The following is a 25,410-nucleotide window of genomic DNA, read 5'->3' as shown; positions in this document are numbered from 1 at the left end:
TTATAATTCAAATTGCATATGGTATAGTATCACATTATATAATACAGTGGTACCTCTACTTAAGAACTTCATTCGTTCCATGACCAGGTTCTTAAGTAAAAAAGTTTGTAAGTAGAAGCAATTTTTCCCATAGGAATCAATGTTAAAGCAAATAATGCATGCAAACCCATTAGCAAAGAAATAAAAGCTCAGAATTTGGGTGGGAGGAGGAGAAGGAAGAAGAGGAGGAGGACAGCCACTGGCGAAGGAAGAAGGTGAAGTGAGGGGAATTTTTAAAAAATCCAAAACTTTAAGGCTTAAAAAAAAAAAAGAGGGACTCTGAGGCGACAAGGAGGAGCATGTGCCTCCCATACACCCAGCGCATGGCTGCCTCCCATACACTGCGCCAGAGAGAAAAACCCAGGAGGGCGAGAGGGAGGAACATCCCGCTCCTTTGACCAAAAGGTGGCTGCTGCTGCTGCTACCTGCTTCCTCTTCCTCCCTATTATGAAGAGCTCCCCTCTCCTCTCGCTTTGTCGCTTTACTTCACTGTGATGACTCCTAGGTTTGGCTGAAGCTGAGGTGATCCAACCAGGGCAAAGCACTCTCTTTTGCCTTTCTGTACCCAGATGCTCCGGGAGGCAACCTCGCGCCGAGTGTATGGGAGGCAGGTTGAGGGAGTCACCACAGCGAAGTGGTTTATTCCCTCTCCAAGTGCCCAGAGAAAGGAAAACGCTCCGTTCGCTTTGGGCTGCCAAAGCCTCAAGTGCCACCGAAAGGCTCCTCTGGCAGCCCAGAAAAGCCCGAGATGGCCAGGATTACAGGGGGAATGCGAGAAAACTGGCCAGGCCTTCGTGCCGCTCTCAAATTTCCTGGGAAATTTTTCCGGGCTTGGGATCTTAAGTAGAAAATGGTTCTTAAGAAGAGGCAAAAAAATCTTGAACACCCGGTTCTTATCTAGAAAAGTTCTTAAGTAGAGCCGTTCCTAGGTAGAGGTACCACTGTATAATATTTATTTATTTATTTATTTATTACTTAGATTTGTATGCCGCCCCTCTCCGAAGACTCGGGGTGGCTCACAACACGTGGAAACAAATCATAAATAATCTGATAAATTTAAAATTTAAAGATTTAAAAAGACCCCATATACTAACAGACATACCTACAAGCATACCATATATAAATTAAACATGCCCAGGGGAAGATGTTTCAGTTCCCCCATGCCTGACGGCAAAGGTGGGTTTTAAGGAGTTTACGGAAGGCAGGAAGAGTAGGGGCAGTTCTAATCTCCGGGGGGAGTTGGTTCCAGAGGGCCGGTGCCGCCACAGAGAAGGCTCTTCCCCTGGGGCCCGCCAACCGACATTGTTTAGTTGACGGGACCCGGAGAAGGCCCACTCTGTGGGACCTAATTGGTCGCTGGGATTCATGCGGCAGGAGGCGGTCTCAGAGATATTCTGGTCCAATGCCATGAAGGGCTTTAAAGGTCATAACCAACACTTTGAATTGTGACCAGAAACTGATCGGCAACCAATGCAGACTGCGGAGTGATGGTGAAACATGGGCATACCTAGGTAAGCCCATGACTGCTCTCGCAGCTGCATTCTGCACGATCTGAAGTTTCCAAACACTTTTCAGAGGTAGCCCCATGTAGAGAGCATTACAGTAGTCGAACCTCGAGGTGATGAGGGGATGAGTGACTGTGAGCAATGAGTCCCGGTCCAGATATAATAATCCATCTAATAGTGAAATAGAGCAGTATTGCAAATCAAATTCTGATTTTCTCATCTTGTAACAAAAAGTATCACCTCCCAAATCCAATTTTAAATATATATAAGATCAATTTGTGTTGTCAATTTTCAGATCCATTTGTCATCAGCAAGGGCATTCTACAGGTCTGGGAATCTCTGGAGCATTCTGAAAGCTTACTGTGCTTCTTTGTATGCCACAGAATGTTTCATTTCAAATTATTTTGAGCATGAAACCACCCTCTCAAGGGCAAAAGCGTTGCATGAAGTATGAGGTGACTTTATTGAGCATTTTTGTGTTTTGAGCTTGAAACAGAGTATTTCAAATTTGAAGTAGTTCTTACTAATTGAAATATTTCCTAAAATATAAAAACAAGCCACTTTATGTTCAAAATTTTGAACTTGTGGCAGTTCAAAGTGAAACTTTCTGCAAAACTTTGTTTACAATTTCAGGCTAACTTCAGGGAATTGCCAATCCACCAAACACTTGGTAGCCAGTAAATGCGAACGTAATTCTATGTTTATGTCTCCCTTTCTCTTTCTTCATAAAAATGGAAAATAATAAATTGCTGGTATTTGCCTTGCTCCTGTGGTTACCATAATGAAAACATTTTTATCTTCAAGAGTTCTAAGATCTTTTGTGCTAGCTTTTGGGCTTCAACGTGCCAACAGTTTTTTGTGATGAGGGCTTGGTGTTAGGAGGTGGGGAAGTGAAACTTCCCTTCCACTGACAGCACAGATCATTCCTTTATTAGCAATAATAATAGAATAGAATAGAATAGAATAGAATAGAATTTTATTGGCCAAGTGTGTTTGGACACACAAGGAATTTGTCTTGGTGCATATGCTCTCAGCGTACATAAAATAAAATATACATTTGTCAAGAATCATGTGGTACAACACTTAATGATTGTCATAGGGGTCAAATAAGCAATGAAGAAGCAATATTAATAAAAATCTTAGGATATAAGCAACAAGTTACAGTCATACAGTCAACATGGGAGGAAATGGGTGATAGGAATGATGAGAAAAACTAGTAGAATAGAAGTGCAGATTTAGTAGAAAGATAGCACTTAGAGGTGCTATTAGCTATACTTAGATATACCCTTCATAGTTCTTTATATATCTCTCTAAGCAATTTACAGAATCAATCTGGGTTCTCATTTTACTAACCTCAGAAGGATGGAAGGCTGAGTCAACTTTTAGCTGATGAGAATTGAACTGCTGGCAATCAGCAGAATTAGTCTGCAATACTTCATTCTAATCACTGTGCCACCTCAGCTCCCTAATAACAAGGCAATCATATATTGTTCTTTCATGACAAGTATTTGTTCTCCAGAAACAAAATATATTGATTCTGTAGGATAGATGGTCTTACTATCAAATGGTGCCCCAAGTTGGCTGAACAATCACAGCCAATCGATAGACTTATTTGGACCAGGAGTCACTACTCACAGTCACTCATACCCTCATCACCTCGAGGCTCGACTACTGTAATGCTCTCTACATGGGGCTACCTTTGAAAAGTGTTCGGAAACTTCAGATTGTGCCGAATACAGCTGCGAGAGCAATCATGGGCTTTCCCAAAAATGCCCATGTAACACCAACACTCCGCAGTCTGCATTGGTTGCCGATCAGTTTCCGGTCACAATTCAAAGTGTTGGTCATCACCTATAAAGCCCTTCATGGCACCGGACCAGGGTATCTACAAGACCGCCTTCTGCCGCACGAATCCCAGCAACCGGTTAGGTCCCACAGAGTCGGCCTCCTCCGGGTCCCGTCAACACAACAAAACAATGTCGTTTGGCGGGGCCCAGGGGAAAAGCCTTCTCTGTGGCGGCCCCGGCCCTCTGGAACCAACTCCCCCCGGAGATTAGAATTGCCCCCACCCTCCTTGCCTTTCGTAAGCTCCTTAAAACCTACCTCTGCCTTCAGGCATGGGGAAACTGAGATATTCTTTCCCCCTAGGCCTTACAATTCATGCATGGTATGTTTGTATGTATGGATGTTTGGTTTTACAATAAAGGTTTTTAGTTGTTTTAGTATTGGATTTACATGCTGTTTTTTGTTTCTGTTGTTAGCCGCCCCGAGTCTACGGAGAGGGGCGGCATACAAATCCAATAAATAAATAAATACATAAATAAATAAATGGCTCTATTTCCACACTGAGGGAGATAATCAGTGGGATAACCAAAGATTCTGGCCCGGACCCAGTATTTTTCAACAACATCCTACATTATTTAAATGAGAGGATAGAAATGGAAACTTATAAATAAAATGTATGGATGAAGCAAAGCTTCAGATATTGCTACATCTCAGAAGACAGATTCTAGTTCAAAAGGATTGTGTACTATTTCTTTCCTTTCTAGAATCTATGCAACATCTTCAATATTCCTAGAATTCCTTCTGTATAAAGGTATCTGATCACATCCCAGAACTAAACCTGGCTACCTGTCTCAGGTTTTCAAAGCTTTCTATAACCATATTAAACATATCCATTTTAATGTCTTCGGTTGTTAATTAAAGTGTTTATGTCTCTCACTAAATCCATCTTGCCATGGCTCATTCACAAAGTTAGACACTCTGGTTACTTTCCTGAGATATCCCATGCAATATTAAGGCTGTTTTCTTTGCAGTTCTCTCTGCAGATAAAACTAAATCCATGCACCGGTTTTTAATTAATTATTAATTTTATATGCCATTCTTCTCAGTATCCAAAGTGCCTCTGGGTGTCTTACAGTTCAGTAAAAATGTGAAAACAATGGTAAATATACAGCTAATGAACCTGACATCTCTAGAGACATTACATTATCATTTCTGGAATTCCCAGCCAGCATAAGCAGAGCTTCCAACACATTTTGAGACCAATATACAATATGTTGAATAAAAATTTAAGAGTGGTAGTCCAGCACATCTGGAAAGCATCAGATATGGGAAAGTTGAGTTAAATGAGAAATATATGCAAACATGGTTATTTAACAGAAAGTTTTTCAGTGCAATTTTTCAAGACAGAATAGAGGAAATGTCAAGAAAAGAAAGGGAAGAATCAAGAACAAAGTTTATGCAATCAACCTGGTTATGTCAGCAAAATTGTAAAAACATCACTGGGTAGCCAGGCTTAAAAAGCAAGGGTCTTGGGGAATAATGATCTGGCAAAAGCATGGAGCAGTAACATATCATTCCCTCTTCTTTGACCTTGTATATACACACCCATAAACACACACACACGTATACAGATTGCAGAATGCATGAAAGACTAGAATCGGGCAATTTGTTTTCAGGAAACGATGTGATCTTGGCATTTGCATGTACACCCTTACTAAGGACATACAGAAATAAAGTATCAGATGGAAGAAAGAAAACACATCTAGTCAATGGTGTAGCTACTGTGTTGTCTTCTAAACTGAGCCGCTACATTGTTCGAGCATCCACAACCGAGAGAATGCTGCCAAGCACCTCTACTTCAGGGTTATGCAGTTACTGTATCATTATCCTGAAGACCTTGCCCAGGATTTGGTTCTAGGCTTGCTCAAAAATATAGATAGTGCCAGGATAATAATAATAATATTATTATTATTATTATTATTATTATTATTATTAATTATTAGATTTGTATGCTGCCCCTCTCCGCAGACTCGTATATATAAATGGGAGGGCCTGTCAAAAGCTAGCAATCTACAGGGGGAATTTTTTTTAAAGAAATTAACTTATATCTTCAGTAAAGATTATTTCTCATATATTAAATGACACATTAAACATTACAATTTGATAGCAACTTCTAGAGGAGACAAGAAACCAGAACAGGGGCTTTAGGAGGCAATGTACGTTATCCTTGAACCTCAGTTTGTACATCTCTGCTTTATATAAGCTGGAAGCCAAGAAGGTTTCAAAGTGGCTCTGCCGTAAGCTTCTGTATATTCCCATCAGTTTTTAATCAACGCTGGGGGAAAAATCACAGGAAACTGGGCAGAAGGAGACCAAGCATTCAAAATCCTCTTGTAGCATCAGTGTCTGTGTTGGGGCTAAGGAAGTACAATAAAACAGACTAGGGGTGACATGATAGCAGTGTTCCAATGTCTAAAGAGCTGACACAAAGAAGAGAGGATCAACCTATTCTCAAAGGCACCTGGAGGCAGAATAAGACGCAATGGGTGGAAACTAATCAAGGAGAAAACCAACCTAGAACTAGGGAGAAATTTCCTGACAATTCAAACAATTCATCAGTGGGAACGACTTGCCTCCAGAAGCTGCAGGTGCTCCAACACCAGAGGTTTTTAAAAAGAGATTGGGCCACCATTTGTTTGAAATATATAGAGTTTCTTGCTTGAGCAGGAAGTTGGACTAGAAGATCTCCAAGGTCCCTTCCAACTCTATTATTCCGAAATATTTGGACTGAATTTGGTGGACATAATTTTATACTCTGGGATGTCATCATCCCGGTTAACCTTGGCTATTGCCCCCATTCTAAATCACATCAATATCTTCAATATCAAATCACATCAGATCTTCAAATTCAGAGTCCTTCGGGAGTTGGGCAGCATATAAATTAAATTAAAATAAATCTCTCTCTCTCTTTTGAGGCTGCCATTGATAAATGCAAGAAACTGCTGTCGTGAATCTGCCATGCAATCCAGCAAAGAGAGAGAGAGAAGAGGACCGATGCTCAAAGCAACCTTGAGCCCTCTAGATGGATTTGAATTTGGCCTCTGTACCCAGCCCATTAAAGCAGGAAGGTTCTCACGGGGACTAACATAATGCAAAAAATGAGAAAGCACTCTTCAAGGAGATACATTAAAGGGAGCCAACATGAACAGACATATTATAGAATGCAGCAGGCAAAGGAGGATTTTCCTGAAGCCCAGTTCATCTTCTCCAAGCATCTCACTGCTTACTTTGAGTGAGAAGGATGGACTGCTTCTAGGGTCCGTGCATTTATTTTACAGCCTTGCCCTCCCACAAGAGAAGATGGATCACCTTAAATGCTTTTGAAAACCTTTTCTCGCTAACACGGTGCCTCCACTGAGTGTGTGTACATGGGGAATGAGGTAGGGGGAGGTGGAACCTAGAGAAACCGCCATAACGTAAACCAGGAAGGAATTTTTTTTTCTTCCAAAAATCCCATTAACTGTTTAAATATCAAGGCAAGCACATGGCTCTCGGGAAAAGAAGTGCCCTGAAGTAACTTGGAAGGAAATCTTTGAAATCTGGTGAGAAGTTGGCAAACTTGGAACAACGATCCTCCTCCTCCTCCATCCGAACTCTGTTTCAGAAATCAACAGAAGTTGCGAGGAAGGAGGAAAGGCTAGCCGCTGGAAGCCGCCAGTTCCTCATCCCGGTGCTTTTCAAAGCAGATTCGCATCATCAACCGGAAAGGGGGGAAAAAATAAAAAAGTAGCCCAAACTAACAACGTTGCTGTAAGACAATAAGAGACAGAATAATAAGCCATCCTTACCTTGGCTTCACATTTCTTGTGACAGGACAGCTTGCAACCTGTGCAGGAACAGAAACAAGGGCAGCGGGGTTGAGGGAAGGAAGGGGAAGGAGGGACGGAGGGAGGGAGGGAAGGTATGAAAGAAAAAGAGGGAAATTAAAATCAAAAAAATCTTTGCCTTACCAAACCAAACCATGCAAGAACTGGGAAGAAAAGGGGCCTCACCCAGGAAAAAAAATAATCAGAAGCCTAGGGAGATAGCAACCGATCAGCAACACACCCACACTTCCAATTTATTTTTAAACCACCAACATCAAGAAGCACAACACAATCACCAACAATAGCAAGTCTTTAAAACTATGTTAGCAAAGGAGCTGCTTCAGGGAGGGTTTTTTTGGGGGGAGCACTCTCGCAAGGAGGTGGCGGATGAGAAGAGCTACATACCGTGTGTATGCAGCAGGGGAGGAGGGAGGCAAGGAAGAAAGAAGGGGGGAAGTTACCCTCTCAGCACGCTGGCACCTAGCCAACGATAGCCCAGGCTGCACAGGTACAGCCACAGCAGCCAGCCCGCTCCGACAACTCCAAGCTTGCAGATAATACTAAGCACATTGTTTGAGAGCTGCCTGCCAGCCCACTGCGCTGTCAGAGGCTGCCCTGAGGCTCTGCATTTTTCTCCTCTTTACATTCCCCCCCTTCTTTTGTGACTAAACTTTACACACACACACATATACATATACACACACATATACACAGACACCAGTAGGCTGAGCCCACCCTCTTTTGGAGAGTCAGGTTTCTAAGTCATTAACTCCAGAAAGAATGTTGAAAATGTACAGGCAATGCTCCCCTCCTTGGGAGGCAGCGTCACTTTTCGATTGTATAGATTTGGAACCGGACCAGAAAAAGAGAGAGAGAGAGAAAGAAAGAAGGAGGAAAAAAAAGGAGGGGAGAGGGGAGTTGTTCTTTGCCTTCTCAAACTCTAGGTTAGAAAACAGAAAGAGATGACTTACTCTCATCTAGCTTTGTTTCACTGAATCTATTGTGTACGCTGGGCATACCAACAAAAAAAAATGGGGAAATTATATTTTATTACAAAAGTTATTTCCTTTAAAGAAAAAAAAAGGAGCGGTGATTTAATCTCACAAAAACCCTTATAGATAATGGCTGTTCCTATATAAGTAATGAACTTTGGACAAGGAAATAGGTCTGGGTCGAATAAGCTGCAAAAGAAAAATACTCAAGTTCTGGAGTCCCAATTTATCTCTTAAATCTTCCATAACCCAAACTGGGAGTTCTTGTAACACAGGAAATTCGCAGATTTTTTTTTTCCCCCTCACCTTCTCCAGCCCTCCCCAATGCTTACAGAAAGCTCTGGGCACATTCCTCCTGAATGGGAATTGATTGACTGACTTAGTGACAGAATTACAATCCTCAATCAAGAACAGTAGAAAACTCCAAGGGCTCAATTAACAGTATGGCTTCAACTTCAGCTCAATTGGATATCCTAATTTACCAGGAGGAGGAGGAGGAGGAGGAGAAATCATGATTTCATTACTTCAAAAAGTCCCACTTAAATAAACAAATATTTGTGCTAATCTTTCCAGGCAAAACAGCAAAAAATATTAGGCATATTAGCTGAGTGACAAGGAGGAATCTCTCTAACAACAATGCATAGTATGACAACGCATGAGCACGCACAAACACAGGCAGACACACACACACACACACACACTTCATTGTTTGGTTTTATGCACATCAAATATGCATTTGATAAAAATCTGCCTTCAGGCAAAGTCAACAGAAGGCCTTGAAGCGGGCGAATTGCACGCAAAGTCCACAGCAAGAATGCCCTCCCCCCAAAATCAGGCAGATACATGATCGTCTATGGGTAGAAATTTTACCTGGTTTTCAGAGGGCTCCTTCTCTCACAGGCTGGCTCGCTTCATCCACACCTTAAAGGTGGGTTCAGAAACCTTAGGAAAGGCTTTTCAGGAACCCTTGGAAGCCAGAGGGATTCCACACATTCCTTTCTACCAGTGCAATGCTGGATGCTACCCCAGTTGGAAGGCGCTGAGCCAAAAGTTCAAATAAACAAGTTAAACGTTAAAGAACTAAGTACATTTTGACCAATCCCTGCTAAAGAGAAAACAAGTTTTGTATTGCAAGCTTCCCTGGCATCCACATGCAATATCAACACTGTCAATTCCCGCTACCACCCCTGAACTAGACTGTCCCCAGGGAAGATCAGCAAAGAGTGAAATACAACAGTAAGATGTTGTCTCATCAAACTTCCTTATGGGTTCAGCCTGGCAACAAACTTTTCCCATTCATTTAAGCCATGAAACTGGAGCAAGATTATTAATAACCAATATTTCTTATTTCTATTTCTTATTTCTATTTCTTATTATTATTATTAATAATAATAATAATAATTAGATTTGTATGCCGCCCTTCTCCAAAGACTCGGGGCAGCTCACAGGATACAAAACCGACACAACAAATCTAATTGATTAAAAATTACTACTAAAATCCCATATATAATAAAATCAGTCAGCCAATTCATTCACAACCACACATTACATCTCACAAACAGAGGAATTGTTCCCTTTAACCCAGGGCTTCTCCAACCCCCAGACCATGATCCACTACTGGGTCTTGAGCGGTTCAGAACCGGGCCACAGAAGTGCCAGGCGACTGCACGCCTGCATATCCACTTGCGCAAGATGACAGTGAGCTCGCACGCACGCGCTTGCCCATCATTTATACTGAATCATCCCCTCTCCACCACCACCCATATCCACAAAGTCAGAAAAGTTGGGGAACCCTGCTTTAAGCAAACTTTGCTCAAAATCTGACGGCTGAAATTACATTTTGTAGAAACTTAGCACAACTAATAAAACCCTGGATTTACCACCATAATTGGAATCAACATTTCTGTCACTAAGCCAGGGGCGTTGTTGAGTGAGTTGGACCCAATTTTGTGACTTTTTTCATTGCTGCAGTTGTTGAATGTGGTTACTAAGCAAATCCAGATTCTGCGTTAACTCTGCCTGTCGGAAGCTGGCTGGGAAGATTGCAAGTGCTGATCACATGACCCCAGGACACTGCAACGTCGTAAACAGATGCCAGTTATTAAACACTAAAGGGTTGATCATGTCAAAGGAGCTGTATGTAAGGGGATTCTGCAATAGTTGTAAGTAAGTGAGAGGACGAATCATAAATCACTTTTTTCAGAATAATAATAATAATAATTATTATTATTATTATTATTATTATTATTATTTATTAGATTTGTATGCCGCCCCTCTCCATAGACTCGTCGTTATTTTGAACAGTCTCTAAGTGAATGGTTGTTAAGTTAAGGACTACCTGTATTCAATGTTGCTTAGAACAGGGGTAGGCAAAGTTGGCTCTTCAATGACACTTGGACTTCAACTCCCAGAATTCCTGAGCTACTATGATTGGCTCAGGAATTCTGGGAGTTGAAGTCCACAAGTCATAGAAGAGTCAACTTTGCCTACCCCTGCCCTAGAAGCAATGTCAGCGGTTCAAATTATTCTTTTAATTCACAGCACTAAGTAAACACATTTGTGGCCATGTTGCACTGGACTTCTATTTTATCTATCTCTATCCAACATCTACGAAATAGGAGATTGGGGATGACACACCGACATCCCTCGTGGAGGTGCTGCCAGGATTTTATTCATTACCCCTTTTGTAGGGGAAAAAGAGTTTATAAAATAGGGGATAGAACTGTGAAGTGGTATCGGGGTGGGTTCTAGCTTACCCCGTCACTGTTTCACTTCCCCCAGGTCGCGTGGCTGCACATGCATTATGCACCGTGTGGCCATAAAGTGTGGGGTTGTACAGGCGCAAACCCAAAAACTTCCAAACCCACCCCCCCAAAGCCAAAAATAAGATGGCTCATATATGCAGTGCTGAAAACCTGGCTTCTATGCATGCACAGAACCAAAAAACCAGCAAAAATATTCCCCCCCAAAAAAATTACCAAAAAAAATGGCAGTATCCATAGATTGGCACCAATAGAACCAGCTCCATGATGTCACCACCAATTTCTACTGGTTCTATAGAACCAGTGCTAACTGGGAAGAACCCATCTCTGAGCGGTATATAAGCCTAAATGCTATTAACTCTACCAGCATCTTCAAAAATCTATTTTATTGCTTCCTTTAAAAAATGTACAGTACTGAAAAAACCTGTTGCTTTGCCATCAAATTTTGATAACATAGTCTAGGGTGAGTCTGAGAGACAAAAATTGATAGATAGTTCTCTTCAATCCTGTAGATGCCACTGTAAATCAACTTCATGGAAAAAATTAAAAATATTTTCATTTGAGTTTTATGTGACAAACATCCTTCTAGTTTAAAAATAAAAAATATACACAGAGATCTGTAATATACAGCTAAATATCCATGATTGTGATTTTAAGAAACCAATAATTGCGGCGAGATTTGATTTTTTTCTTTGATGTCCTTTTTGAGCAAACACTAAATTTCAGATATTTCCTACTTGATGCCAAATGTCATTATATTTGGTCTCATTGAAAACTTTCTACTTATCTCATGAATTAAATAACAACAGAGTTTATTCCATACATAGTGACTAAATTAGTAGACAAGCGAAATACTGTGAAAATAATATACTTAGACTTCAGCAAGGCATTCAACAAAGTAAACCACAATCTACTTCTTAGTAAGCTAGAAAAAAGTGGGATAGATAACATCACCACCAGATGGATTCGTAACTGGCTGACAAGCCATAGTCATTGAGTAGTCCTTAATGGGTCGATGTCTACACTGAGGGTACCCACAAGGTTCTGTCTTAGGCCCAGTCTTCTTTAATATCTTCATAAATAACTTAGATGATGGAATAAAAGAGGAACATACCAAATTTGCAGATGCTACTAAACTGACAGGAGTAGCTAACACCCAGAAGATAGGTTTAAGATTCAGATGGATCTTGACAGACTTGAACACTGGGCCCTATCTAACAAAATCAAATTCAATGTAGAGAAATTAAAGTCTTACACTTAGGCAAGAATAACCAAAAGTACACATACAGACTGAGTGAAATTAGGCTTAATAGCAGTAACTGTGAGAGGGATCTTGGAATCTTAGTGGACAACCAATTAAATATCAGCTAACCATGTGTGGCAGCAGCCAAAAAAGCCAGCACAATCCTAAATTGCATTAATAGAGGAATACAATCAAGGAAGTACTACAACCACTCCATAAAGCCTTAGTAAGACCACACCTAGAATACTGCATCCAGTTTTGGTCACCACACTATAAAAAGGATGTTGAGTGCAGAGAAGAGCAACCAGGATGAAGAACAGGTGTAAAAACTGAGTATGGTCTAGTGAAGAGAAGGACCAGGGGTGATAGCAGTGTTTCAGTATTTAAGGGGCTGTCACAGGAAGGAGGATCTCAGAAAGGAGGGGGATAATCTATTTTCTAAAGCGCCCAAAGGCCAGACAGGCAACAATGGATGGAAACTGTGAAAAGGAGAAATGCAACATAGAAATAAAGAGAAATTTTCTGACAGCGAGATCAATAATGGAACAGCTTGCCTTTGGAAGTTGTGGTAGCTTCATCACTGGAGACTTTCAAGAAGAAATTGGACTGCTATTTGTCAGAAATGGTGTAGGGTCTCCTGCTTGGGCAGGGGGTTGGACTAGATGACCTACAAGATCTCTTCCAACTCTCTTCATCTAATCCAATTTCAATGGGACATATATGTACCGCTATGTATGTATGTACAGTATGTATGTATTGATTTTATTATACAGTATATGGGATTTTAGTAGTAATTTTTAATTAATTAGATTTGTTGTGTTGTTTTTGTATCCTGTGAGCCGCCCCGAGTCTTCGGAGAAGGGCAGCATGCAAATCTAATAAATAATAATGTATGTATGTATGTATGTATGTATGTATGTATGTATGTATGTATGTATGCATTAATCAATCAATCAATCAATCAATTTGGCAATTCTTTAGGGATTGCTTCCAAGTGGTTTAATAATTTATGCATCATATATAGTGAAATCCAAGACTGCCTTTTGTCTGGTGGTTTATGGTCACTTTATTCTATTCATTATTCATTTTACTCTATTTCTCAACAGCAAACCCGAGCATTTGTGCAAAGAAAGTAATAACACATCTTTGATAAAATTATCGGGGGAGGGGTAATTATTATTTGCAGCAATCCTGTGAAGATTTCCTCCCTGAAGCTTGCAGAGCAGTTTGATATTGTGGCATGATAGTGGCTCTGTTTCTATAATCTGAATCTGAACTCCAAATACGAACTGAATAATCAAATTATCACAGATAACCCCCACTTGGTTAAAGATCTCTGCATACTAATAACAAAAGATTTAAGTGCCAAAGCCCACTGCAGCAACATAGCCAAGAAGGCTTCAAGAGTTGTAAACCTAATCCTACGTAGCTTCTGCTCTGGCAATCTCTCACTACTTACCAGAGCTTACAAAAGTTTTGCCAGACCCACCTTCGAATACAGCTCATCTGTTTGGAACCCATATCACATCTCAGACATTAACACCCTTGAAAATGTCAAAAAATACTTCACCAGAAGAGCCCTTCACTCCACCACTTGAAATAGAATACCCTATGAGACTAGACTTTCAATCCTGGGCCTAGAAAGTTTAGAACTAAGACGCCTTAAACAAGATCTAAGTATTGCCCACAAGATCATATGCTGCAACGTCCTGCCTGTCTGCAACTACTTTAGCTTCAACCACAACAACACAAGAGCACACAACAGATTTAAACTGAATGTTAACCGCTCCAAACTTGACTGTAAAAAATATGACTTCAGTAACCAAGTTGTCGAAGCGTGGAACTCATTACTGGACTCCATAGTGTCATCCCCCAAACCCCCAAAACTTTACCCTTAGATTATCTACAGTTGACCTATCCAGATTCCTAAGAGGTCAGTAAGGGGCGAGTACAAGTGCACTAGAGTGCCTTCCATCCTCTGTCCTATTGCTCTCCTATATCTCCTATACAGTGGTACCTCAAGCTACGAACCCCTCGTCTTACGAACAACTCGTGATACGAACCCGGGGTTCAGAAAAATTTTGCCTCTTCTTACGAACTTTTTTCGAGTTACGAACCGGCGTTCGGAGACTGCTGGGAAGCCGCGCGGCTGTTTTAAAAGGTGACAGCCGGGCGGCGGGGCTTCCCAGCAGCCTCCCGAACGCCGGTTCGTAACTCGAAAAAAGTTCGTAAGAAGAGGCAAATTTTTTCTGAACCCTGGATTCGGTTTGGGAGGTTGCTGGGAAGCCCCCCAGCCCGGCTGTCACCTTTTAAAACAGCCGCGCTGCTTCCCAGCAGTCTCCGAATGCCGAACGCGGATGTTCGGGTTTGGCGTTCGGCTTCGGGAAGCTGCTGGGAAGCCGCGCGGCTGTTTTAAAAGGTGACAGCCGGCCTGGGGGGCTTCCCAGCAACCTCCCGAACCCTGAACTTTTGCCGAACTTCCAGGTTTGGGATTCGGGAGGTTGCTGGGAAGCCCCCCAGGCCGGCTGTAACCTTTTAAAACAGCCGCGCGGCTTCCCAGCAGTCGCCGAACGCGGAAGTTCGGGTTTGGCGTTCGGCTTCGGGAAGCTGCTGGGAAGCCACGCGGCTGTTTTAAAAGGTGACAGCCGGCCTGGGGGGCTTCCCAGCAACCTCCCGAACCCCGAACTTTTGCCGAACTTCCGGGTTCGGGAGGTTGCTGGGAAGCCCCCCAGGCCGGCTGTCACCTTTTAAAACAGCCGCGCGGCTTCCCAGCCGTCGCCGAACGCCGAACGCAGAAGTTTGGGTTTGCCGTTCGGCTTCGGGAAGCTGCTGGGAAGCTGTGCGGCTGTTTTAAAAGGTGACAGCCGGCCTGGGGGGCTTCTCAGCAACCTCCCGAACCCCGAACTTTTGCCGAACTTCCGGATTCAGGGTTTGGGAGGTTGCTGGGAAGCCCCCCAGCTCGGCTGTCGCCTTTTAAAACAGCCCCGCGGCTTCCCAGCAGTCGCCGAACACCGAACGCGGAAGTTCGGGGTTTGGCATTCGGCTTCGGGAAGCTGCTGGGAAGCCGCGCGGCTGTTTTAAAAGGTGACAGCCGGTCTGGGGGGCTTCCCAGCAACCTCCCGAACCCCGAACTTTTGCCGAACTTCCAGATTCGGGGTTCAGGAGGTTGCTAGGAAGCCTCCCAGCCCGGCTGTCACCTTTTAAAACAGCCCCGCGGCTTCCCAGCAGTCGCCGAACGCCGAACGTGGAAGTTCGGGTTTGGCATTCGGCTTCGGGAAGCTGCTGGGAAGCCGCACGGCTTTTTTAAAAGGTGACAGCCGGCCTGGGGGGCTTCCCAGCAACCTCCCGAACCCCGAACTTTTGCCGAACATCCGGATTCGGGAGGTTGCTGGGAAGCCCCCCAGCCCGGCTGTCACCTTTTAAAATAGCCGCGTGGCTTCCCAGCAGTCGCCGAACGCCGTTTTTTTGCGGGGGGGGGTTTTTTGGTTGCACGGATTAATTGACTTTACATTGTTTCCTATGGGAAACAATGTTTCGTCTTATGAACCTTTCGTCTTACGAACCTCCCCCTGGAACCAATTAGGTTCGTAAGACGAGGTATGACTGTACCTTTTTCTATTCCTTTATCTCTTCTTCTATTCTTTCATTGATATGTTCTATTACTATATCTTCTTTTCTATTATTTCTTAGATATATTTTACCATGAGTATCTCCTCTATAACTTTCATCATGTATTTTATTATGTGTATATAGATATATACCCACTAAAACCCTTATTGTGTATTGGAATGAATAAATAAATAAATAAATAAATAAATAAATAAATAAAAATGAAAAATAAATAAATAAATGAATAAAAAATATTTAATGGAATCAGAAGAGATGTTATAGGACACAGGTGGCACACACGGAGCTATATCTGCTGGCACACGAGCCGTTGCCCTAGCTCAGCTCCAACGTGCATGTATGTGCTGACCAGCTGATTTTTGTCTCTCACAGAGACTCTGGGAGGGCGTTCTTGGCTTTCAGAGTGCCTCTGGGGGAATGGGGGAAGGTGTTTTTACCCTCCTCCAGCTCCAGGGAAGCCTTTGGGTTGGGGAAAGCTATTTTCTCCCTCCCGAGGTATTGAATTATGGGTGTGGGGACTCACACATATACCATAGCTCACGCACACGTTCTTTCAGCACCTGAGGTAAAAAAGCTTTGCCATCACTGTTATAAGACCACCAAAAAGAAGTTAATTATCTAGTGGACTAAATCCTCAGGGGTTAAAATTAAAATCCAAAGATCAAGTCCTTCACAGAGCTAAATCAGCCTCATTTATTCAATCTTGTGGGAATACTGAACCATTTTCTACGCATAATACACTAACAGAATTTTACACCTAGTCTGAGTAGCACAGAACGTACCATTCAAGCATTAAATTGGTTGCAGGGCCCAAGTCCTGCTTACTCTTGCTTGTCTGGCTATCACAGAATAAGCTAGAAATATCATGAAGTCATCCAGTATTCTCCATGCATGAAGACTCATGAGACACTAGGCACTTAATAAAGAAAGTGGATGGGGGCTTTGTGTTCCCAATAGTAATTATTCAAAAACCAATAAACAGGTCTGAGTGCTGCCAAGTGAGTGAGGAGATTTAACTGAGTTAGTGGCTGACGTGGCAAAATGTCTGACAAATGACAACAGGGGAGGAGGAGGAGGAGAAAGAAGAGGAGGAAAAATTGATAGGTATACAATGATTTATTTTAGAATGAAGATTAAAATTCTTTGACTGAGATGTTTTGAAGCTATAGCTCATAAAAGTAAACAGTAAAGACATGGATAGTACAGCAGGCCACCTATAAAATGTTGTAAATGAGGATGGGAAGTAAAAAGAAAATCCAGCAAAGGCAATGGCAAAGTACTTTCATACTCTTACGAAGAAAAATACATAGATTTATCCATTAAGTCATCAAGAGTTGAACTCAACTCAAAGAAGACTTGAACAGAGTCCTGCAGAAGTACAGAGTTCCTTCTCCGATTGAGATGACTCCATTCTCATGCTAAGGTGCAAGGCCATCTTTGCAAGTACCATATTCCTGTCAGTTTTCTGTCATTGTCTCGAAAGGGGGAGGAAAGCATGAGACAAGGCCTTCTTGGTTTGAAAACTCCCTTGAGGAAAACAGGCAGCAGCCAATGTATCCTTGGAGAGGTTAGATTACAAATGAGAAACCAGGCTGTTCTCCCTGCCTCTTTAAGAAAATTGAAATCTGAAGGTTTTGGAGGAAGAAACCCTCCTCCTCCTTCTCAACACTTTGGAGACCCGCAAAAACTCAGAACAGTGCAAAGCTAAACAAAAGCACTTTAGACTTTCTACAGAAAAGGAGAGGATACAGCGTAGTAAACTCTATTTTGGTGCTATTAGTATAGCTTACATTTGCCAGTTAGAATTGAATTCTTACAGATCCAGAATTTTCTATCAAAATCACCTCATCACATTTATTTATTATTTATTTATTCATTTATTTATTTGTGTGGGGAGGTGTTGTGTGTGTTGATTTGTTTGTCTGTCTGTCTGTCTGTCTATCTATCTATCTATCTATCTATCTATCTATCTATCTATCTATCTATCTATCTATCTATCTATCTATCTATCTATCTATCTATCTATCTATCTATCTATCTATCTATCTTACGGTATATGCTGCCCAAATCCTAAAGGACTCTGGGAGCCATTTATTAAAATTTCATATACCAACTCTGTTGAATGTTAAAGTTATGCATGACACATTTAATGCTGCTAAAGTGGTATAGTGGTACCTCTACCTAAGAACGCCTCTACGTACGAACTTTTCTAGATAAGAACCAAGTGTTCCAGATTTTTTTTTGCCTCTTCTCAATTACCATTTTCCACTTACAAACCCGAGCCTCCAAAACTGTAACCGGAAAAGGTGGGGAGAGGCCTCCGTGGGGCCTCTCTAGGAATCTTCCGGGAGGAAACAGGGCCTCCACCCTCCCTGTGGTTTCCCCAATCATGCACATTGTTTGTTTTTACATTGATTTCTATGGGAAAAATTGCTTCTTCTTAACAAACTTTTCTACTTAAGAACCTGGTCACGAATGAATTAAGTTCGTAAGTAGAGGTACCACTGTATTGTGATATTAAAGATATAAAGGGGTTTGAAAAATATTTTCAAATTGCTATTATATATGCCCCTCTTATTAAAATTTCTGAAAACTGTATGCCTTTATTTGGGTATTTTGCACTGTTGCCCAACTGCTACAATTCTCTACAATATATCTCCAGCCTAAACTTTGCAAGGATCTAGACCAGTGATGGCGAAATTTTTTTTGCTCAAGTGCCAAAAGGGTGTGTGTGTGTGTGTGTGTGTGTCCACATCCATAATGCAATGCCCTTCCCCCTATGCATGTGTGCTGTCCCCCCGATGTGCACAATCCTCCCGTGCTCCCATCCCCCACCTGCGCAAGCACACAGGTCTCACTGAAGCCTCCGGACTTCCATTGGACTGTTTTTCGCTTTCCCCAAGCTTCAAGAAAGCCTCCTGAAAACTTGGGGAGAGTGAAAAATCGCCAAACAGGCCAAGTTTGGAAATAAACTTCTGGTTGGACCATTTTTCACCATCCCCGGACTTCAGGAAGCTTTCCTGAACCCTGGGGATATCGAAAAACAGCTGAAAAGAAGGCCAAAAATCAGCTGGCCAGCATGCACATGTGCACTGGAGCTTCTATAGGGCAATGCTTCGTGTAGTGTCAGATATGACTCCGCATGCCACCTCTGACACGCATGCCATAGGTTCACGATCACCTAGACTGAGACCATTTTATCCAGAAAGGCCAACTCTAAGCCATAATTTGGGTTGGGTTGGGTCTGGGATAAGATATTATGCACACTCAAACATTGTCTTCGATAAATCATAGCATATTTTATATTTACTCATTTCTGGTTTCAATACGTCATAGTGACCATGCCATGACTTATAATGATATTTGAATCTTGGGCTTGGTCTGGCAAAAAACAGTATGAGGAGTAAATTGAGGGGGGGCTAATAATTATCATACAGATCCCTCCACCATTTAAATCATCCCACTGAAATCAATGGGATGATCTTCGCGCATCGTTTCTGATAAGAACCTTGACATCTTGGAGGGGATGCCAAGACTTACGTTTGAATTGAATTAAAGTGAGGGAGAGGTGCGCATAGCGAGCCTCACTCTCTCTTCCCAGATTCTATCTTGCTCCAATTAAGTGGACAAGACAATGGGAGCTGTGAGCTCCACCACCTGTTTGTTGGACCTGGGTCCCTCCTGGCTGGTCTCGGCTAGCAGGGAGGTGACACAGGGCTGGGTCAAGGAGATTGTCAACACTTCCTTGAGGGAGGGGTCATTTCTGACTCCCTTCAAGGAGGCACTTACGCACCCCTCCTCAAGCCTTTCCTGAACCCAGCTGTATTCAATAACTATTATCCAGTCTCACAACCTTCCCTTTATGGGGAAGGTTCTTGAGAAGATGGTGTCGCTCCAGCTCCAACAGTCCTTGGACAAAGCCGATTATCTGGGCCCTCAACAATCAGGATTCAGACCTGGCTATAGCATGGAAACTGCTTTCGTCACACTGACCAAAGGGAGTCTCTACTCACAATCGCTCATGCCCTTATCCCCTCGAGGTTCGACTACTGTAATGCTCTCTACATGGGGCTATCTTTGAAGGGTGTTCGGAAACTTCAAATCGTACAAGATGCAGCCACGCGAGCAGTCATGGGCCTCCCCAGATATGCCCATGTATGGCTGAGGTCTGAATGTGTATGACTGATTTTTTTAAAATATTAGGGATTTTAGCTTAGTTATCTAGTTAATTAATTGGATTTGTCATTGTATTTTATTGTTTTTTATCATATGTTGCAAGCCGCCCTGAGTCTTCGGAGAGGGGCGGTATAGAAAATGAATGAATGAATGAATGAATGAATGAATGAATGAATGAATGAATGACTAGCAGGATAAGCGGCGAGACAGTTGGAGATGATCTGGGCCCAGTGGTTGACCAGGGCGTCTTTCCTGCCTTGCCGTGCTCTTAGCATACCACATCGCTTGCAAACACCACCTCCATGACCGTTGTCCTCATCTAGCAGATTACATCTGCTCAGTCTGCTGGAATCTGTCTTCACATGCTCTGGATAGACAAGTCCCTATATCACCTGGTTTGGCCAGCCTGTCAGAGCTGTGGCCAGAGGTATGGCCGCTGCGCATGATACAGCTACTGGGAGCTGAGTGACAGGTGGGGACCAAAGTTGAGCGAGCTGTCCTAAAGGTTGCCCTAAAATGAGCTGCCATAAAAGGACACGACATACTCCTAAACCGAGGAACTATGTCTCCCTGAATACAGACACCCAGGGGTTACATATATACTTCATTTACAGCTAAATTTCTCGCTTGATAACCTTTGCCTTAGGAAACACCATTCAAATTCTTTTTTCCAGATATTCCAAAAAATAGCAATGCTTCAGCAACAGTCTCAGAGGCCATCCATTTGGCAGCTAAAATTGGCCACAATTGCCAACTCAGTGCATTGACAAAAGTTAAGACTGCATTTCTGTTTCCATTGGCTCGGCAATCAAAACAATAACTGCTTGTCCTTAAATGATTTAGTGTTGAGTGATGTTCATGACTTGAAGGGTTGGGTTCCTCATTTTCCTCAGATGAAACAGCATCCCAGAATCTCCACCCATGTATGTCTCGGTAATAAATAACATAGATAAGCACATTTTTGTAATATTTTGTTTTCTTTCGGGATGGGGGTGGGATGTTTCTTCTAATAGCATTAGAAAATGCCATGGGAAGGGTCTGCATTGCTGAACAAATAATTCATTCTTGTATGGATTGATTGATTGATTGATTGATTGATTGATTGATTGATTATTTTGAATGTGCTTTTGCTTGATCTTAGATCTATGAATAAGCATTAAATAAATTGAGTCTCCTTTTGGTTTAACTATCTATATTATAAACTAATTGCAGTCTTTGTCTCCATCAAAAGTAATTGAAAGTATGGAATGGAATGAGAGTAGGGTAGGGTAGGGTAGGGTAGGGTAGAGTAGAATGATCTCACATGTTAAAAGAAAAGCTAAGTTTGTCAAGAATCATAAGGGTCTGCAATGTACATACTGCAAACTCTATTTCAATTTTTAAAGTACTTCACATGCATCGTTGCTATATTAACGTCATGGCATAATCTATAACTGCGCACCTCATGATATTGGCAATGACTGAAAGTAAGAGAAGAGGGACTATGTTATATACATCCTATCATTAACAAGTTAATCAAAATAAGCTACATTTGTAGTGAAATGTCTGAGATTTATTGACCATGCAGAGTGAACAAGTTTAATAGGGGATGCAGATGTTGATATTATTAATAGATTAATCATAACATGCACGGTCGATGGAAAACTTTGAAGAGTTTGAAAGAGGAGTGGAACTATGGAAAGCTACAAAGAACCAACACTGGATGGAATCAGTGGAGGAGCTGGCAACCAGGACCAACGAAAGCTGGGAAGTATGGAAATCATTGAAACTGCCCATGAATACAAGATCCAGAGACACTCTGAACAGATGGGGTTATCCCATGGCTCCTGTTCTTTGTGATTGTGGTGAGAGTATAACTACTGTCTGTGACTCGGTCAGTGTACACTTGAGGACCTCATGGCAGTGTAACAGAATGCAATTGCTAGTTTCTGGGCAAGATCTGTTTAATTGCTACCTATTTTAACTGTGCATTTTATATTTTAAATTTTATGTCATATAGTATGCCTTATTTTAATTGTGATGCTTGACATGAATAAACAAAACAAAGAAACATGCATGGTGGTAATGTTTCAGTTAAAGGCACCCTTTGTCATTTGATTCCCAATAGGAGGACAATATAGGGGATGGATGGATAGATGGGCAGGTCGATGGAGAGGGGGGAGGGGAGGGAGGGAGAGAAGGAAGGAAGGAAGGAAAGAAGGAGAGAGAGAAAGAAAGAAAGAAAAAAGAAAGAATGAAAAGATATGACTGTGAATGCATTTAGAACTTTTTATTTTTATTTATTTATTTATTTATTTATTTATTTATTTATTTATTTATTTATTTATTTATTTATTTATTTATTTATTTATTTATTTATTCCAATACATAATAATACACAATGAAGGTTATAGTGGATATACTCAAAGTGAAATATATCAAGGAGATAATAGAGGAGAAAATATAGGAATAAAATATATCAATGAGAGCATAGAAGAAAAGATATAGGGATAGAAGAGAAGAGATATGAGATACTGGAGAGACAATAGGTCAGGGGATGGGAGGATCTTGACTTAGTGGAAGTCAAGATCACCACTGAAAACAATTGTCAATGGAACTTGAATATCAACAAAAGCGCAGTCTCAAAATATTTATTTCCCAGAATGGCAAGTTAGTGAGGCCCACAATAAAGTTACTTGCCCCGACACCAAATACCTAATAGAGTTGGAGGCAAATGGCCATTATAACTCATTCCTTTGAATCCTTCACTGCCAGTACATAATATCCTGTTCATTTCTCATCCATCTGTAGGAGTCTTGCCCTTTGTTTGGAAATGCTCTGAACTGTTTCATAGAGAGGATACTGAATTTATTACAACAGAAATCAATATAACGAGTTATGAGGCCACTTAATTCAAAGGGAAGAAATCTCTTTTCACCTTAGGGCTGAATTCTTTTAGCTATGGAGGTGGAATTTTAGAAACCACCAGTTGATAAGAATGTCTTTGGAAGCTCTGAATCCGAGTCTGTGTGGCTGCATTGGCAGCAGGGCCACACTTCTGGATTTATTCTGCACTCTGAGACCTACTCCGTCCACTTTCTTCCCCACCCCACTCAAACAGCCAAAAGTTTGATTTGCTGCCAGCCAAGCCTTGGGTAGGGTTGGGTCAAGTTCAATCAACCCAGAGGGGTTTACATTGGCGGCTGTAGCCCTTGCCAGAAACAGCATCTGTTACCTTGATACACAAGACAGTCATTGTTCTTAGCAAGGGAAGGTTACAGGAGCAAGGGACTGCTCTACAGGATATGTTACCTTTCCATTTTTAGACCAAAATCTGTAAAGTAAGGGGTGGGGGAGTCCTGATTGGTTGACTAGAAGAAGGAGTGCCTTGGACTCTGTTCTCTCTATCCATTTTGTGGTGGGTGGTGGGTGTTTTTCCCCTGAGTCAAAGAGAGGGGACAAGGAGCCAGACATGCTTAATTGTACTTGGGAAGGGAAGTAAACTATCAATATCTGTCATGATTTGCCTCTCCCAACACCTTTTGATTCTTACCTTTCAATATGTTCTTTGTTCCCTTTTAGCCTTATCTAAAGCCGTCTCAAGTGTTCATTGCTATGATAAGCTCTATGAGGACTGATCAGTTAACTCAAACTACAACTAGATGCCATAGCTAAGCTGTGAGTCACCAACCAATGTATCTAGCCATATCTTCCTTACCGTAGCTGCAAGCTTCTTCTTTTTTGGCTGGGTGGTTATTTGTTAAAGGGCTTTTAATTTAAAAAATGTATTTTAAAAGTAAAGTTATCAAATTGCAAAGAAAACATCAGTTTCAACCATTAGACAGTGTTTATTTCTACAAATGTTTGTAGACCTTACATAACCAATACTTTCTCAGTACAGTGGTACCTCGAGATACGAGTTTAATTCGTTCCGGACCTGGGCTCTTAAGTCGAGCAGCTCTTATCTCGAACGACTTTTCCCCATAGGAATTAATGTAAATAATTTTAATTGGTTTCAGCCCTCAAAAAACTCACTAAGTTAGTCTAAATTATGCAGAAAGACATGTTTTTAATGAAGAAATGTACATGTACATATAAATGAATAATGAAGTTTCTTTCACTTAACTTGTAAACTTTCTTAAACTTTTAAATTTACATATGTTCAACTTCTCTGCCACCCAATCCTGTAGGACAGAGGTCCCCAACCCTTTTTGCACCAGGGACCGGCTTTAAGCGATCAAGAGAGGAATGGGTGAATGAATGGACGGAGGGTGGGAAGGAAGGAAGGAAAGAGGGAAGGGACAGGAACAGAGGAAGGAAGCAAGGAAACTTATGAAAGGGGAGAGTAAGAGAGGAATGAGTGAAGGGAGGGAGGGAAGAAGGTGGGAAGGAGAAAGAAAAGAAGAAATAGAGGAAGGGAAGGTAAAAGAGAGAAAGAAAAAGAGCAAGAAAGAAAGAAAGAAAGAAAGGGGGAAGGGACAGGAACAGAGGAAGGAAGCAAGGAAACTTATGAAAGGGGAGAGTAAGAGAGGAATGAGTGAAGGGAGGGAGGGAAGAAGGTGGGAAGGAGAAAGAAAAGAAGAAATAGAGGAAGGGAAGGTAAAAGAGAGAAAGAAAAAGAGCAAGAAAGAAAGCTGCAAGCACCTCCCCGAGCCCCCCAGGCCGGCTGCAACCTTTTAAAACACGCGCGCCGCTTCGCAGCTGTCTCCTGAAGCCGAACGCGGAAGTTAGCGTTTGGCTTCAGGAGACAGCTCCTTGGCGCTTGTATCTCGAATTTGGGCTTGTAAGTAGAACAAAAATATCTCTCCCCTCCCAGCTCTTATCTCGAGTTGCTCTTAAGTAGAGCAGCTCTTATGTCGGGGTTCCACTGTATAGGCATTCATTAGTCCAGAAAAGTTATGCTGACTTGTAGACAGCATGGGAAGGGGGGGTGAGAGGGAGGCCAAAGAAATAGGAGAGACTAACTTTAACAGTGGGTCTTCGACAACACTGGAGTTTTATAACTTTTCTTTATAACATCATCCAGCAGTGTGCAGCAGCCGCCAAAAAAAGCTAATACAATCCTGGGTTGTATAAAGAGAGATAGAATCAAGATCAAGTGAAATACTGGTACCGTTTTATAAAACCCTAATAAGATCACTCCTGGAAAACTGCAACCAACTACAAAAAAGATGTTGAGAGCTTGGGAAAAGTTCAAAGAAGAGCAACTAAGATGATCAAAGGCCTGGAGACTCAACCATATGAAGAACAGCTGAAGGATTTGGGTTTGGCTAGACTAAAGAGAAAAAAAAGAATTAGGGGTGACATGACAGCAGTACATGCAGGGCTGCCACAAAGAACAGGGGGTCAAATTATTCTACAAAGCACCAGAGGGCAGGACAAGAAACAATAGTTGGAAACTACCAAACAATCTGGATTTAAGGAGAAACTTCCTAA

General features: G+C 41.9%; 1 protein-coding gene across 1 annotated transcript in view; it reads right to left on the bottom strand.

Moving 5' to 3' along the window:
* Positions 1-25,410, bottom strand: part of TNS1 (tensin 1) — a 543,368-nt gene that overhangs the window by 337,835 nt on the left and 180,123 nt on the right. The window contains 1 exon segment of the mRNA XM_070729764.1: positions 7,178-7,215. Within this exon segment, the coding sequence (XP_070585865.1) occupies positions 7,178-7,215 (38 nt within the window).

Source organism: Erythrolamprus reginae, chromosome 1 (genome assembly GCF_031021105.1).
Source record: "Erythrolamprus reginae isolate rEryReg1 chromosome 1, rEryReg1.hap1, whole genome shotgun sequence".
Lineage (NCBI taxonomy): Eukaryota > Metazoa > Chordata > Lepidosauria > Squamata > Dipsadidae > Erythrolamprus > Erythrolamprus reginae.
The sequence above is the reverse complement of the archived record's forward strand: the minus strand, read 5'-3'. Positions and strand labels throughout refer to the sequence as shown.